General features: G+C 34.4%; 1 protein-coding gene across 1 annotated transcript in view; it reads left to right on the top strand.

The window, feature by feature from the left end:
- The window catches only part of LOC109214097 (sericin-1-like), a 5,942-nt gene extending 4,863 nt beyond the window's left edge, over positions 1-1,079 (top strand). The window contains exons 3-4 of the mRNA XM_019377986.1: positions 806-909; positions 1,008-1,079. Coding sequence (XP_019233531.1) covers positions 806-909; positions 1,008-1,079 — 176 coding nt within the window. The remainder of the gene's footprint in view (positions 1-805; positions 910-1,007) is intronic.
- Positions 1,080-18,204: the final 17,125 nt, after the last annotated feature.

Here is an 18,204-nt window from a genome sequence, read left to right as displayed (position 1 = left end):
AAGGTAATTTTGCCTTGAGCACATTCACCGCAAGTTCTAGAACCTACAAGTAATGCAAAAGAACTCACAATAATAGTCTCACGACACATGCGACTAAACACTCAAAGTGGATACAAATCCAAAATCCAATTGAAGAGAATAATGACTCAAAGATGTACATATAGCATAGGAAGCTTTTAGTGTGAATGACAAGAGCCAAATTTGAGTCTAAAAGTTCATGCATCTCTACTCAGTTTATTTTTCTTTCAAACAACCAAAAATTCCATAATGCCGAAAGTTTAAATCCTGTTGAGTAACCAAAGCAAGCCACAACTGGGTCACATGGCGCCACCTCCAACCCAAAATATTATTCTTCATAATATTTAACCATAGCTATATCTAACTAACAAGACTAATTCCTTAAGAAGTTTCGTATCTTTCATCATCGGGAAAAGTCGCCAAAATTTACTAGCAATTGCCCGGTTCAAGAATGAATTGGCAGTCCTTGGAAAAAGAACCGTATGGTACAAAGAAACAAGGATTACGCACTACATAAACTACCTATATAGAAAAATTGAAGCAGAGCTAACAACAAAATCAAGAAGCTAATAAATACGAATAGATATCACCATCAACATGAAAATATAATAACAAAAAAGAAAAAAGGACACAAACCAGAAGTACCAATCTCCGCAGTTATCCACATTTATACAAGAACAACAGTTATCACAAGAAGTCACGCAAACTAAAATCATGTGTTGTCCCCAATGCAACTAAACATGATTAGAGTAAAATGGTGGAAGGTGCTCACTGAATACTGCCTCAGGTGCTCTCTTGCTGTCTGACTCGGAGGCATCCTCCTCTCCTTCTTTCCCGCGACCCATGAACAGGAAAATCATCATCATCTACCGGCCTGGTCGATGGAATTGGGTCTTGAGGCTTTAGGACTTTACACAGCCCCTTTACACCCTTCCACATGCGAGTAAAGAATTTGTCTCTTTCTTCATCTGGGTGTGTGCCTTTTCCAGAGTGCCATGAGAAATGCTCAACTCACCATGTGCCTTGGCCAACTCAGTGCTATGCCTTCTCCAGCGTCTTAGAGGTGATCCCCTGCTTCCTCTGATCCTCAAGGTACTTTTGAAACTCTTTCTTGGAAATGTACGCGGGTCCCTCAGATGTTTCCCCAGGTCCCTGTTAGAAGGCCAGCTACTAGCTCGCGGATTACCGCATCTCCCTCACTAACACAGCAAATGGTCCTCCTGCAGAAGAGGATGGCTGACTACTTTCTGATCAACCCTGAGAAGAAGGCACCAGCTTTCTCTTTTTGCTCTTCACAGCACCGCCATCTCCTCTTTTCTTCAATGGGTTTAGAGGCTGTCCCGGCTCTATCCAGTTGTCTCCCGGAGCTTCTTCCACAGCCCGCAAGTTGACAACTCGTATGTAAGTGAGGGGAATATCAATGACTGCACTATTCTGGATGACATGCTCCCTCAATTCATTGAGAACATTTCACAAAATTCAGCTGAATACCATCAAGGAATGCAGCGCCTATTCATTTGAGCTCTTGTAACCGGTACATTCCATATGTTTGACACAGGCGAGATACGACTGCATTATGATGGGCCAGCCATATCTTTGCTTCGGCGTGAACTCTTTTGATGATTTCTCTCTTCTCAGCTGCCCATGGAACACTCCGACTCCCGGGCAAAATTTGGACACCAACAGAAATCATAGACTAACTTGGTTTGAAAAATGATATTAGGCCTTCCTTGGACCGCCATTGTGCCTTAAATTTCCTACCCTTGAATATTTTCCCTAGTCAACCCATTTTGAGCCTTTAACTTTGTTCTTTGGCAACCATGTTACAAGCTTTAATCCTTTGTTCTTCATTGATCTAGCTTTTGGCACCCTACCTCCCCAAGTACTTTGAAAAGTGTAAACATAGGCTAAAAGCCTAAGTTTGGGGGTGAAGGTTGGAAAAGTTGTGATATGGAAGTTGTTTAAAAGGTGGAAGGTAGAGAAAAAAAATATATGAATGATGAAAAAAAAATGAAACCTTCCTTGATTTTGAAGATGAAGGAAGAAAAGAAAAAAAACCAGGAATAAAATGATAAGAAGTTGTGAATAAAGGGAAGATTAGGTGTGGAATGAAAAGTGAAGAAAGGATGGAGAATGCTTTTGAAGGAAGTGGACTTTAATTGTAAATGTAGTGCTTGGGGAGGTTTTGAGTCACTCTAACCAAAATTGTGCCCTACCTTAACCAAAAGCCTAAACTACAACCCTTTAAGTCCTAATTGATTTTGAACCAAGTTGTCTACATTAGTGGAGGAATACGTGAAGGGCAAGCCTATGGTACTACTTGTATGCATTTGAACATATTTTTGAGAGAGAGTTAATTCTTTCCATTTGATATCCCATTTTTTGTTTTGAATTAAGATTTATGAGTGTGGGATCCTCTCTTAAATGTGAGGGCATATGAAATTTAAGTTATGAATTTAATCCCATTTTTAATTGGAAGAAATGACCAAAGAAAGATAATTGTGATAGAGAAACAAATTTTGAAGCTTTAGTGTCATGACTTGATTTGCTACTTTGATTTGCATAGTGCTTGGGCATTTGAAATGTAAGAAGTTCATGAAAAGTGTTCGGCAATTCACATGCATTGGTTTAATTGTTGGTACCAATCGAAGTCATGTTTTGTGCTTATAGTAGACCTTTTTGGCTTGGCATGATAAGGATACAATGTTGAGTTAAATACTTGGGAAGAGATTTTGTCGCTTTCATTGCTTGAGGACAAGCAATAGTTTAAGTTTGGGGGTTTGATAAGTTGGTATTTTACCAACTTATCTTGGCTTTAAACCTATATTTTTGCTATGTGTGAGTGATAAAATCACGCGTTTAATGCCATTTACTTCTATATTACAGGTTCTATATGATTTAGAAGTGATGTTGAAGAAACCAAGTGAAACAAGTCAAAAAGAAGCTAAAAAGAAGAAAATCTGGGAAGGGGCTTCAGTTGTCGCAATTGCGACATACTCCTGGGAATTGCGAAGAATACAGTCTTTGGTATTGCGAGGAAAGCATGGGAATTGCGAAGGAAGATGATTTAGGCAGTCATCGCAAATGCGAAAAAGACTTCGCAAATGCGAAGTCAACCAGGGGAGTCAACCTTCGCAAATGCGAAGTCCTCTTCGCAAATGCGAAAGTGCACAGTATATGCATAGTTCGCAATTGCGAACTTATGTTCGCAAATGCGAAAATCGAGCATCAGACCTGGGCAATTCTGGAATTTCATATTTTTTGTCCCCAAACCATTTAACACCCGACTTAGCTCATTTGTGGGGAATCTTTTGGCTTATTTTCAGTTCCAAACACTAGAGAGAACAAGGTTGGAAGCTAGGGTTTGCACACACACTTGGGTTTTGAAGATTTCAAGCTTGTGGTTAAGGATTTCTTACCCATTTATGTTTATTTCTTCATTTCCTTGCTTTGTATTGAATATTTAAGTGTGTAGTATTTATTTCCAACACTTGAATCTTGTTTATGGAAATATTCATATTTAAAGTGTGGATTAAAAACCTTGTTGTGCTTATGTATTGAATGAATTTTATCCTTTTATGAAGTGAGTTATTGTTACTTTAATTATTCTTGTTCTTTAATGTTTTCAAAGGGATTAGCTAACCCTAAGACTCACCCATTTACTCCGAATTAATTTTGGAAAAGATAATTTGGGGTTGGGAAAGATTAATTAACAAGAACTTGAGGCGTTAACCCTCATTTTATAGATTCTACCTAGGGATAGGATTGAACTACTTGTAGCCATATCCGGGTGTACTTAGTCTCCTACTTGTTTTAGGGATAATTCAATTAGGAAGTCTTGTTAGTCTTTGGAAGAAGCTAATTAAGAATTATTATCCGTGGCTAATTAACATAAACTCGCTCATATTTGTAAAATCGTGAAATACATTGGATAGTTACTTGAGTGTAATTCCCGATGGATCCATACTTGTAGCCATTGATCATTTTACTTGCTTTCTAGGTTAGTTTACATTTCCGCATTTAGGTAGAAATATTTTCTAAAACCAATTCTAAGTGTTTGGCATTGCATAACAAGTGATAATTCTCTTACATTCCTAATCGCCTACATATTGTTCTCTGTGGGATTCGACCCCGACTCATAGTTGGGTAAATTATATTGCATGCGACCGTGTCCATTTACTTTTTAGTAGTGGATTTGGACGTCATCATGTACCCATTATTTTTCTCGGACTCCACTTGATTACACTAAGATTGTTATTGTTGTTAAATAAATGAGTTCAAATTCTGAAATCTATAAATGTAATAGTTCCCCCGTTCAAAAATAATGAAGGGGTTTCGATTAACTGTCAAAGTCAAATTTTAGTTTCATTCAAATAACATACAATAATTATAAGCCACATCTTTTTTTTTTCTTTAGAAACATTTTAAAATTATATTATAAGAAAGAATTTTTGACTGATCAAAAAGTGACAATGTCGTATAAAGTGAAAGAAAAAACAATAGCATAACTTATTACTGTCAACAAATATAGAAGAATTTTCAAAAACAAATAAAATTGTTATCCGTAGCCAAATGCCAATAATCCCTACGACTCCTTGGAGATGGACATAGTTTCTTGGTTGGTGCCATAGTACTAAAATTGTGCCACGTGTTCCACACGTTTCCGTGGTGAACTGAAAAGCTTTCTCATATCTTGCAAAGGGCGGGCAGTTGGAGATGGTATTAACTGTCAAAACCGTGTGTTGGTACAAGTGAGTGTAGTATCAGTAAGACATAAGTGGCTTTCATTTGTTTGAAAGGTCATTTTTCTAACTTATCCCTTCAGCAACAGATTTGCCTTTGGACTCAGTCTTCAGGAGAAAACCTCCTCCAACTCAAAATGCAGCTTACTCTTCAGCTTCCGGGATTCTTCTCCAAGAATTTGCTAGAAAATAAAAAAATATAGCGCCTATATATTAAAGAAGTGAATCATATAAATAAACGTACAAGGAGAAAAGTAAGTATCGTAATCAGAATCGACACAATAATTATCTGATACACATTAGTAATATATATGTCCTCTAAAAGATCAAGTTGATATAAAAATGATTAAAAAGAGTCTAGCAAGTGGATTCACTAAGATATTATTTTCGGTCTTAGAAATATTTGCCTTCGGAAATGCTTACGTAGCCTAATTAGCAAGAAGATTAGTTGTATTCAGTATCGAAATGTGCTTGCTGACCTTTGACTTGACAGCTATCGGTAAATTCGAGGTTCCCCAAAGACTCACTAGTAAATTAAATTGGTGGTGCAAAATAGATGCAACATGAATTAAATATACTTATTTTAATTGTTTCAAATGACAAAGATTGGTCAGTGGTAGCCAAAAGTGTATAGTCCCAGTACTCTAGATGTGATATATTCCAAAAAGGAAGGAAGGAAGGAAGAGAGCAGAAAGTAGAAAGTAGAAAGACTAACAAGTGAATGAGAAAGCAACAATTTAGGAGAGGCCAAAGAAAAGAAGAAAAGAGAAACAAAAGGGAAAAAAGAATCTGGATTTGTGTCGTCTTCTTCTTCTTCTTTCATTTTTTTTAAATTTCCACCCTTTTTCTTATTCTTCCTTTTTTTTAAAGCTTATTTTCAATTTCTCTTTCCTTTATCATTAATACATGAGAATTAAAAAATGCCAAAAAAAAAAGGTGTACGGTGTAGATTTTACATAATTCAATATGTCTGTACACATATAACTGATTTTTTTATGCTAACACGCAGCGGAAAGAATTAAAGAAAGAGGAAAAAGAGAAAAATATTGATAGAATTGCAACTTGATTCTATAATTGGAAATTTGTGGCCGAACACTTTGAGAAAAGTGTGACGTAATATTGGGATTGTCTTAATTTATCCTCTATTGTGAATTGCCTTCACATCCAACATTTTGCATGAATCACATCACTCACATATAAAGAGTGATTAAAGTGAGTAAACTTCCCTTTGTTCCTTTTAGTAATGAAGAAATGAAAGAGAAATTATATTGGATAAATTGCTTATGGTCGTCCTTCAATGGAGAAATACAATGATACATGGTGGATATATAACTTTCTATGATGATTTAAAGTTTGATTAATATACCGAAGGAAAAAAGCTTCATAATCTAATGACAGTAATGACAACGCAATTTTAATTTACCAAGGATGAACGACAACAAAGTTTTATCTATATGCTTTACTTTATGTTTGTTACTTTTACCAAAAAATATTCATTACTATCGTATACATGTAAAGTTATCAAGTATATATAGCTGTAGTCTTAGGCCCCGTTTGGCCATGAGTTTTGCCAAAATAAATTTGGGATTTATTTTCAAAATTCATGTTTGGCCATAAATTTTGCCCATATTTTGGCCAAATCTCAAATCCCAAATTTCAAATCCCAAAATCAGCTATTGAGCTGATTTTGGGTCAAAATTCCAAAACTTGGGAATTATATACATGTCAATGTTGGAAAAATATGTTTTGAAAACGTATGTCCAAACACATTTTCATCTTCAAACCAAACTTCACCCAAATCAGATTTTTCAAAACTAATTTGAGATATATGGCCAAACGCTAGCTTAATATAACTTTTTTCTTTTGGCCTTTAAATTATTTTTTGGGCAACTGATAATATGACAAGTGTTGGAGCTAACCAAAAATAATATTAATATGTATAATTTATTAAACTTATATAAACAAAATAATAAAATACTTTTTTAAAATTCACTAATTTATTTTTGTGACCGAGCGAAGCGCGAAAAATTCACTAGTTAGTAATATATATATCCTCTAAAAGATCAAGTTGATATAAAAATGATTAAAAAGATTATAGCTGATGGATTATAATAAGCAGCGGAAGCAATCCCAGTATCAAATCACATGTAATCTAGACAACTAGTATAAACGGGATTTCACGGGTTACCTCTTGAAGCGTGGACAAAGCTCCTCTATCACGTGAGCCTCCAATTCCACATCAATTCGATGAAATCTCCATCACCCGCACGATCACGATCTCCAAACGTTCCACGGCCTTCTATTGTGTTACCCAAATAATATCCGGAAATAGCAATTTCGCCTGGGCGAAATTTCTTGGAAAATCTAGCTGAAAATTTCGGCCACCATGTACTCATTTCTCTAAGTAAAAAACCTTATGTATTTATAGCACAAGTTTTAAGAGTTAAAACCCTTTTCCAAAACCTATTGGGTTTTCTTTTCCACCAAAAAAAGGATTCCTTTATTTCCTTTTATTTAGGCACAGTAGGGACCACGAATTTAATTAAAAAGACTTCCAATTATAGAATTAATTTGTAATTTTCGAAATTAATATCCACCATAAATAATTACGAATTATTCTACTAAAAATTCGTAACTGCACTCCTTATTCAATTTCAAAATTCATCCATTAAATCTTATTTAACTCCTCATGTTAAGATTCAGATACAAATCAATTAAATTAAATTAATGATGATTTAATTTATTGATTATTTTCTTTAGACTTTCGCTTAACTTATTTCATGTGTCGGATACAAAATTCATCGGCCGGGTTTACACATGAAAACTTATAAGCTTTCATAAAAGGTGTATCATCAATCTCTAAACCGAGACATGGATTCCATCAACTAACTATTACTTCGCCAATGTACATTATTATTATCCAATTTACCAAGCATATTGACCCACGAAAGAATCTTGCCTTTTAATAAATCAAAACAATAATAATGTACACAGCTAATAATAATTATATCAAGATTAAGACTATAAGTATATTTAATGGCTAGAGAGTTTATTTTATTAAGTCAGTATAAAATACTTATCTCTACTTGGTCCGTTCAATACATACAAAATGTACTAGCACAAGAAGTTGGAATTAAACCATTCTCATAATCAAGATAAATTATATTTAATCTTGTGCTACAATCATCCATGATGGTTTGTCCAATACCATATTTAGATTATGAACTCAAACTTTATACTTATAAGAACCGATGATTTAATATTCCGTGTATAAGCTAAACTCTATACACTAAATCATCTACTATATAAGCGAAGGACACAGACTAATATATGATATATTTAAAACTTTATTAAAATTGAATAAATAATTATTCCATAATAAATACTATATCTAAACCAAACCCATGGTTAATAGTATATATCCCAACAATCTCCCACTTAGACTTTTAACCATGACAATTATTAGAATATACTATATCCAAATGCATGGTTAATAGTATATGCCCCAACAATCTCCCACTTAGACTCATAACCATGCATCTACAACTTTCTCAGGCATTCTTTTACATGACTATTAAACGTCTTAACCAAATAAGGTTTTGTTAAAGAATCTTGCCAAGTTATTTTTGATGCAATATTTGTCCAATAGTACTTTGTCGTAACCATCTAGTTTGGTATTAAACTCTTTAGGGATCCTGTTACTGAAACTATCCCAAGAGTGTACACCGAACTATGATTTTCTTTAGCATTCTCCCACTACGACGAAGTACTACTAATATTACCTTCATTACCTTAGGCATTGAAATATTAGTGACTTCTTACTATAGTGTTCACTGTTCAAACATCACTCTCACTCGATAAAGGCATATTATGTCTATTAATGTTCTCCCACTACTTAAATGCAATAGAACGTCAATTTCGACTTGTGGATTTTGATATTCTTGAACATCTAGTTGTTTCTTTGCCCAGTTCCTGTAAAAAATAGTTTACTTCTAGGAACATGGTTTATTAAACAATCCTTATCTAGAAAAATACATTTGTCTTGACAATTGCCTTATTTTCTTTAGGACAATAAAATAAAACTCCATTCGTTTTCTTGGATATTCAATAAACATGCACCTATCCATTCTTAGTTCCAACTTACATATCCGCTTTCCCTTTCAGCACATATGCGGGACAATCCTATATCTGAACATGCCACAGACTAAGCTTACATTCAGTCCACAGTTCTATAAATGTCCCAGGTACTAACTTAGAAGGAACTAAATTCAGAATGTAATTTGCAATTTCCAGAAAATATTCCAAAAACAAATAAGGCAAATCTGAATAACACGTCATTAATCTATCCATGTCCAAAAGAGACTTATTTTTTTGTTTCTACCACACCACTCTATTATGGAGTTAACGGTGTAGTCAATTGAGATGTAATCCCTTATTCTGATAAGTAACAAAAGAACTCTTTAGAGAGGTGCTCGCCACTACAATCAAATTGCAGTAACTTAATATATTTTCCTTGGTGCTTCTCCGTTTCAAGTCTTAAAAACCTTGAATTACTTAAATAATTAAGACTTGCAGTGCATCAAATAAGTATATTAATATTTTGAGTAATCATTTATGAACGTCATAAAAATACTCAAAGCAATCTCTTACCAGTATGTTCATTGAACCATACAAATCAGAAGGGATTCGTTCTAACTTATCACTAGCTTTATTTCCTTTAGAAATATCATTTAGTCAAATTTCCTTCCAAATAGGATCCACAAGTTTGTAGTGCCTCTACTTTCAATGAACATTAAGGTCCATCCTTGACCAACTTGAAATCCTATCCAGATTAATATGACTTAGACAAAAGTGCACATATAAGTTTTTCTCAATTTTTGAAGAATATATTCTCTTATGAGGTAGACTAATATTGTTCTGTTCAGGAGAAACATTAATATACAATAACATGGTCATGCATTCATGTACCACAAGAGATAAAATGTTTATCAAGCTCAATAACCCAAGAATTATTCGAAAAATAAAACAAATATTCATCTCTTATTTTGCCCAAAAATCGGAATTAAATTCCTTCTAACAAAAAGTGCATATATTGCATTCTTTAAATTAATGTCTTATCACTAAAAGAACATTTTAACAAGTAATACGACAAATTGCATAAAGTCATTGTGGAGTTGAGATAAAAATATTAAATAGATCATAATAAGTCAAAACATTGAATAGTAAAATTCAGGCTGCATTCAATATTTATATACATAAATGCATCTCGAATAATAAATTTTAATGGGAAAAGAATTATTCATGCAAAGTATATTATATAATGCAAGAATTATACAATTCAAAAATAAATAGAACCAACTCAGATGGAGAGTATACTATTATTTTCAGTCAATTGTATATAACCTTTCAATACGAAAATTTTAAACACATTATACATATATGTCATGCATCTTGAATAGCAATTTTGATGGGAACAGAACTACTCATGCAACATACATATGTAATGCCAGATTATTCACTCCAATAATTAAAACAGACCCAACTCAGATGGAGAGTATACTGTTAATTTAAGTCAAGTGAACATCATAATTAATAGCTCTAGTTCCATTGATCCAACATGTATACTCAGATGGAGAGTAAGTACACGATATCAATTATACTAGTATTTTATCTAGTGAGCTTACAATAAATTTATCTGATATGGAGGAAGACTTAAAGTCAACACGTAAATTTATTATTCACTTGAAATTAATAGTGGAAGACCATAGAAATAAATTTCTATTACCACTTAATCATGATTGTATTTTAGTTACAATAATTGATTCAACCCTTTAAACTCAGAGAGTGTGATGACCCAAATGGTCATCTTTTGTTTTAGAGTCTATTTTCGTATTCTGAGGCCTTGAAAACCTTCTTGTATCCCTCCTCGATTTGCGTGCACAGTCCGGGCGCGATTCCGGAAAGCTTTTATGTGAATTCTAAGAAAAATATTAAATTTGGCCTTTAAAATGGATTAAAGTTGACTTCGGCCAATATTTTTGGTAGACGGACCCAAACCCGTGATTTGATGGTCCCGTAGGATCCGTGGTAAAATATGGGACTTGGGCGTATGCCCGGAATCGAATTCCGAGGTCCCTAGCCCGAGATAAGAATTTTTAAATAAAATTATTTGCTGGAAAATATAAGGACTTTTGAATAGGGGTGTGCATTCGATTTATCGATTCGATTTTGACCCTTATCGATAATTACTTATCGATTATCGATTTGTACATATGCTTATCGTTATCGTTTCAATAAGGTTTCGATTTTTTCGATTTCGATTTATCGATTTTGGGGGCTTATCGATTACACCAATAAGAAAATTTGCGGGATTCCACGGAAAGTATATCGCTATAAACGCGCCTAACTAATATGGACAAAAAGAAGCTAAAATAAGACGAACACCATTTATAATATAAAAATTGTGTCAACAAGCACATGCAACAAAACTAAAGTAAGGGATCAAATGTATGCCACCAACACTCCAACGGTATAAAAAAAATAAAACAACAACAAAACACATCATCACGGCTAATTCTGTTTTTCATTAATTTGAACTTCATTCCCTTGATCTTTAAATATGATCATTCCTTAAATGTGGTAGATGAAATAATAGGGTAAGGGACTTAGGGTAAAGGAAAGGGTATAGATTAGGGAAAATAATATTGTATAGACGCTTTCAAAATAGTAGCGAAATATATATACATTCCGTATGTTATATTAATCTACACAAATAGGTAATTACTCATTTAACAAGTGCCTACAGTCTAGGGGTGTGCATTCGATTTATCGATTTTGACCCTTATCGATATTTACTTATCGATTATCGATTTGTACATATGTTTATCGTTATCGTTTCAATAAGGTTTCAATTTTTTCGATTTCGATTTCGATAACAAATAATCGATTCGATTTATCGATAAACCGATTCGAATGCACACCCCTACTTTTGAAAATGAAATGGTGTATAATCTTGATGGTATCGGGCCCGTATTTTGGTCCCGGAGCTCGGTACAAGTTTAAAATAATATTTACGTCATATCTGTAAAATTTGGTAAGAATCGGAGTTGAATTGGTATAAATCGGACCCTTGGTTGAGAAAATAGAAATTTGAACTATCTTGTGAAATTCATGAGTTTTGGTGTTAAATTCGTTGTTTGAGATGTTATTTTGGCGATTTGATCGCACGAACAAGTCCGTATGATGTTTTTAGACTTGTGTGCATGTTTGGTTTGGAGCCCCGAGGGCTCGGGTGAATTTTGGATAGGCCACAGAGTGTTTTGGACTTAGGAAACTCAGCTGTGCATCTGGTATTTTTGCACAGGCCTCTGATTTCGCAATTGTGAGATCAGGCTTCGCAATTGCAAAGTGAACAGGCCTGGGAAATGCGACAAATATGTCGCAAATGCGAACCAAGCCTGGGCAGGCCCTCATCGCAAATGCGAACTCTGGGCCGGAAATTGTGAAGGCCCTCTGTCGCAAATGCGACGTTTCCTTCGCAAATGCGAAGGTAGAAGAATTTCAAAGGGTTCACAATTGCGAACCCCTGATCGCAATTGCGATATCTGCGACCCGTTAAGTGGGTTTTCAAACGGGATTTTTCATCATTTTACACTTCTCTCAAACCCTAAACATCATTAGGCGATTTTTCAAAGACTCAAACTTCTTCAAATCATAGGTAAGTGATTTCTAACTCATCTTCTTCAATCTAATTCATCTTTTTACATGATTTCACTTCAAAATCTAGGGTTTTTCATGGAAAATTGGGTGTTCTCGGGTAGAAATTAGGATTTTCGAATTTTGGGGATTTGGACCTCAAGTTGAGGTCGGATTTCAAAACTTATTATATGTTTGAGTTCGTGGGTGAATGGGTAATCGGGTTTTGGTTCGAAGTTCTAGTTTTGACCAAGCGGTCCCGTGGTCGGGTTTTGACTTTTTGGGAAAAATATTGGGAAATTCATATTCATGCATTAGAATTGGTTTAATTAGCATTTATTGATGTTATTGAATTAATTATGGCTAGATACGAGTGAATTGGTGGTGGAATCGAGAGGTAAAGCAGTGGTTGAGTGTTGAATTGTCCGTTGGCTTGAGGTAAGTGTTTGGTTTAACCTTGACTTGAGGGAATAGGAATTCCCGACTTATGTGCTAAATGAAATATCATGTGTGTGGCGTATAGGTGTGGTGACGAGTACTTATGCCACCAAATTTCCATTTTTAGTTTGTTCCCTTCCCCGTTTCCTAGTATACTGCTTCTTGTCTTAATTGCTACTTGCTTAAATTGCTTCCATGCCTTAATTTCTACTTGCACTTAAATGCTTCCATGCCTAATTGCTTCCTATTAGCTGTTGCCCTTTATTGAATTATTTGATTGTTTCATGTTAATTGTTGATGTTCTCATTGAGGTATTATTGGTTTCGTAGCTTTATTTTATTACCCCGTTGGCTTATATGGATTCATTGGTGCATTATGGTGCACGTTGGTTGGTCTCGCTGATTTGTTTTCATGAGTGAAGTTTCATAATCGTATCGATATTCCATTGTGTAGCTGAAGTATAAGAATTGTGGAAATTGAGTTAACTTGTGAAACACCTTGTACTTACTCTTTGTGATTAGTGTGGTTATATACATATGTTGGGATCGGGTTGCACGCCGCAACAGGAGGAATAAGGGAGAATTGTGATTGTCTGGTGGGATCGGGTTGCACGTTGCAACAAGGAGTAATAAGGGTGGACAAGTGGGATCGGGTTGTGCGCCGCAACAGGAGGAATAATAGTGATATGTGTTGAGTAGTAATAAGGGAGGACAGGTAGGATCGGGTTGCGCGCTGCAACAAGGAGGAATAAGGGAGAATATTGATACTGTTATTGTTGAAATATTGATATTATTATTGTTTATATGGTGGGATCGGGATGCACGTCGCATCAGTTATTGTCTTTGGCATTTATTTCTGTTGAAGTTATTATTGAGGTGTTGAAATTCCCTAAGGATTGGTTATAGCTGAATACTAGTAGACTGGTTGGGTCCTGTGTTCCTTTAATGCAAATTCCGGTTATTTTTCATCCCGTACTTCTTTTTTCTGTTATTATAAACTGTTGTAGGTTATATATATTGTTATGCCCCGCCGTAGCCTCGTCACTACTCGAGGTTAGGCTCGGCACTTACCAGTACATGGGGTCGGTTGTACTGATGCTACACTCTGCACTTTTTGTGCAGATTCCAGTGTTGGACCGTACGGACCGTAGTTCGAGGTTGCTGCCTTCAGACTAGTGGAGACCCGAGGTAGTCCTGCAGGCGTCCGCAGGCCTTGGCGTCCCCTTCTATCCTGTCTTTCTTTTCTGTTTTATTTATTTCCGAAACAGAAGTGTACTTCTTTGTTCAGACTATTATGTGTATTATTCGTAGATGGTCCGTGAAATTGTGACACCAGTTCTGGGTGGAGTTTTATTATGGTTTCGCAGTTGTATTAAGATAACTTGTTAAATTCTGTTCTTTCATTTTATTCCGTTGATTTACTTATGTTAACATGTAAATTGCTAAAAGACAAAGAAAAAGTGAAATATTTTGTAACGTTGGCTAGCCTAGCGAGTACAATGTTAGGCGCCATTACGGTCTCGACGGTGAAAAATTCGGGTCGTGACAGATAGAGAGCTAATACAGGTTATCAATAACTAGTAACTATATCTAGTGAGTTCATAATAAATTTATCCGATATGGAGGAAGACCTAATGTCAACGCGTAAATTTATTATCTCACTATAAATAATAAATAAAGACCATAGGGGTTAATTCCTATCACTACTTTATCACAACCACGAACTTTTCTCTGAGGATTAAGTTTCATAATTTAAATAAAATGCTCAATACCGCATTTAAACAGTCTTAAAATGCTAAAATTAACGTTTTTCACTACATAGCAGTGAGTATTGTTCACTAGGCTATTTCAGATAAACCTACCAAATTCCAGATCAATCGGAGATCGTTAAAATCACAATCTCCAAAAATTATGACCAAATTTGGAAAATCACCATTTTAAGCATTTCTTAAGAATTTAAAATACGACCTATATTCTTATCATATACCAATTCATGTCAAATCAACATGTGTTATCATGTTCCAGATTAGACATAAATAAAACGATAGAAAGAATGACTTTTCGTATGTAAATCACATTTTAATCTGCCAAACCTCCAAAAAACTCATCTAAACGATCCTGAATCGTCAAAATACGATGTGATTCATTGCATAGCAGTCAGTTCTTCTTAACTGATCATTTCCGATGATCCTACCGAATTTCAGGTTATTCGGAGATCGTGAAATTCACGGTCGCCAAAAACTAGACCAAATTCGAATAAATTATTTTTGGAGTATTTAGGATTAAATCCATGTGATTTTTATTCTTGCTATATATCATATCAAGTGAAATCATCATGGCTCAGATTTAACACAAATATAGCCGATATATAAAAAATAATTTTTCATATCTATAACAAATTCAATTTAATAAATTGCTTGAAAACCCATCTAAACGACCTCAAAATGCCGTAAAACAGCATGATTCATAGCAGTGAGTTTTTCTCACTAGATCGTTTTTGATAAACCTACCAAGTTTCAGGTCAATCGGAGTTCGTCAAATTCATGACCACCAGCCTGTAACCAAACTCGGAGAATAACCGTCTTTAAGCAGTTTCATGAATTAATATAAATATGATATTGATTTTCATTCTCCTTATAATTATACTATGAGCTCAAGGCATATATTATGTTCTTCCTATTTCTAGGATACATAATATCTCATTTTGCAATAAATTATCCTTTTATTAAATACACAAGAACCTAAGATATTATATTTTCTCCCGTTCAGCGAAAAACTTAATATCTCTTCTCATGGGTGGAGTTGGTCTCACTAGTACCCAAAGATAAAACTCTTTTTCTAATTAAGAACCTCCACCACTAATATAGATTTATCAAGGATAATTTTCACATGGTACATTAAGTAGATTTTAATGACTCAAATAAATAGACCATTTTGTGGATCCTACTTATTAATCATAATGCTCGATCCATGAATAGACACAATTTCACATGTACAAATTTATTAAGAATTTTTCATGAGTTCAAATAAACAAACCACTTTAGTGGTAACTATTAATTACTCACAAAATTCTCAATTTACGAGTGAAGATACATGTAGCTCATAAAATTATTTTATGGCAAATTATGGACCACAACTTAAAAGCCATGCAAATAATATAAAACTCATATAAAATACCGTCATATTTCACTTAATTATAACCTCCAACCAGAGAACAAAATTTTTCATCGAAAATCCAAGACTAGTAATCACGTAGGGCATGAAAACATAAACTAAAATTTGATAAATTTTTTATGCACAAGTATGTCAAACGCTCCAATCATTAGTCATCCAGGATATCAAACACATGATTTCACTTTCATATAAAATAATTATATCATCACACAATATCAATTATACCTTGTAAGACCTAGTCAATAAAATCCTACACCTCTATTATTGAATTTAATACAACAACACGTCTATTTACTAATAGCCAATGTGTAAACCTATTATATCACCGGTATTTAATAATGGAGACCATGGGGAGTCACCCCTACCACCATTGAATTAAAAAAGGAATAAAATTTCTAAGAAATAATTTCCAGAAAATAGAAAAACGTCCAAAACACAGTCCAAACGACCTCAAAACGCCGAAAAACACCATGATTCACTGGTAAAGCGGTGAGTTTTTCTCACCACGTCGTTTTCAATGGACCCACCAAAATTTCAGCGCAATCGGAGTCCGTCAAGTTCGCTGACCTCCGAAAATACCGGTAATTCGATCAAAATCAGGTTTTGCGTTTTTCTAGGGTTTACTAAAACAAATCTATATCATGCCAATCAAATATCAATAAAAACTGATATCTCATGATTACAAGAATAATCCAAATTTTTTGCACAGTTAATTCACAAAACAGTAGTGCAGTTTTTCAAAAAACTACATATACATGTAATTCAAAAACGCACATAAACACGATATTCTTGTTTCATGAAAAAATTAGTTATCTAATTAGATGTGAGTGAGCTCCGATACCAATTGATGTATTATAATAACCAGCGGAAGCATTCCCAGTATCAAATCACATGTATCTAGACAACTAGTATAAACGGGATCTCATGGGTTAGCTCTTGAAGCGTGGACAAAGCTCCTCTATCACGTGAGCCTCAAATTCCACAATTAGATGAAATCTCCATCACCTGCACGATCTCCGAACGTTCCACGGTCTTCTACTGTGTTACCCAAATAATATCCGAAAATAGCAATTTCGTGTGGGCTAAATTTCTAGAAAAATCTGGCAGAAAATTTTGGCCACCATGTACTCACTTCTCTAGTTGAAAAATCTTATGTATTTATAGCACAAGTTTTAAGGGTTAAAACCCTTTTCCAAAACCTGTTGGGTTTTATTTTCCACCAAAAAAAGGATTCCTTTATTTTCTTTTATTTAGGCACAGTAGGGACCACAGAATTTAATTAACATGGTTTTCAATTATGGAATCAATTTGTAATTTTCAAAATTAATATCCGCCATAATTAATTACGAATTATTTCACTAAAAATTCGTAATTGCACTCCTTATTCAATTTCAAAAATCATCCATCAAATCTTATTTAACTTCCCATGTTAAGATTCAGATACTAATCAATTAAATTAAATTACTGACGATTTAATTTATTGATTATTTCCTTTAAACTTTCTCATAACTTATTTCATGCGTCGGATAGAAAATCCACCGGTCGGGTTTACACATGAAAACTTATAAGCTTTCATAAAGGTGTATCATCAATCTCTAAATCGAGACATGGATTCCATCAACTAACTATTACTTCGCCAATGTACATTATTATTATCCAATTTACCAGGCATATTGACCCACTAAAGAATCTCTCCTTTTAATAAATCAAAACAATAATAATGTACATAGCTTGTAACGACCCGACCGGTCGTTTTGAGCTCTAGCGCGTCGTTCGGCGGTTTGAGGCCATGAGTAGCCTAACTTCAAGTATTATGACCTGTACGCGTGGTCGAAATTGAATTTCGGGAAGTTCGAAGTTGATTTGGAAGAAAATTCTCATTTCAGAAGCTTTAAGTCGGAAAAATTGACTAAGGTTGGATTTTTGCGTAAACGACCTCGGAATCGGGATTTGAAGGTTCCAGCAGGTTCGTACGATAATAAGTGTTTGAGTCATATTATATGTGATGTGGGGTCTAAGGAGAGCCCTAAGTCTAAGTCAAGTTTGAAATTACATGATAGACTAAAGTTCCAAATGTACACACAAAATCTAATTTTGGACGAGCATGCCTATATATATATATATATATATATATATAT

This window comes from Nicotiana attenuata, unplaced genomic scaffold, assembly GCF_001879085.1.
Source record: "Nicotiana attenuata strain UT unplaced genomic scaffold, NIATTr2, whole genome shotgun sequence".
Taxonomy (NCBI): domain Eukaryota; kingdom Viridiplantae; phylum Streptophyta; class Magnoliopsida; order Solanales; family Solanaceae; genus Nicotiana; species Nicotiana attenuata.
Note: the sequence above shows the minus strand (reverse complement) of the source record. Positions and strands in the feature narration are given on the sequence as shown.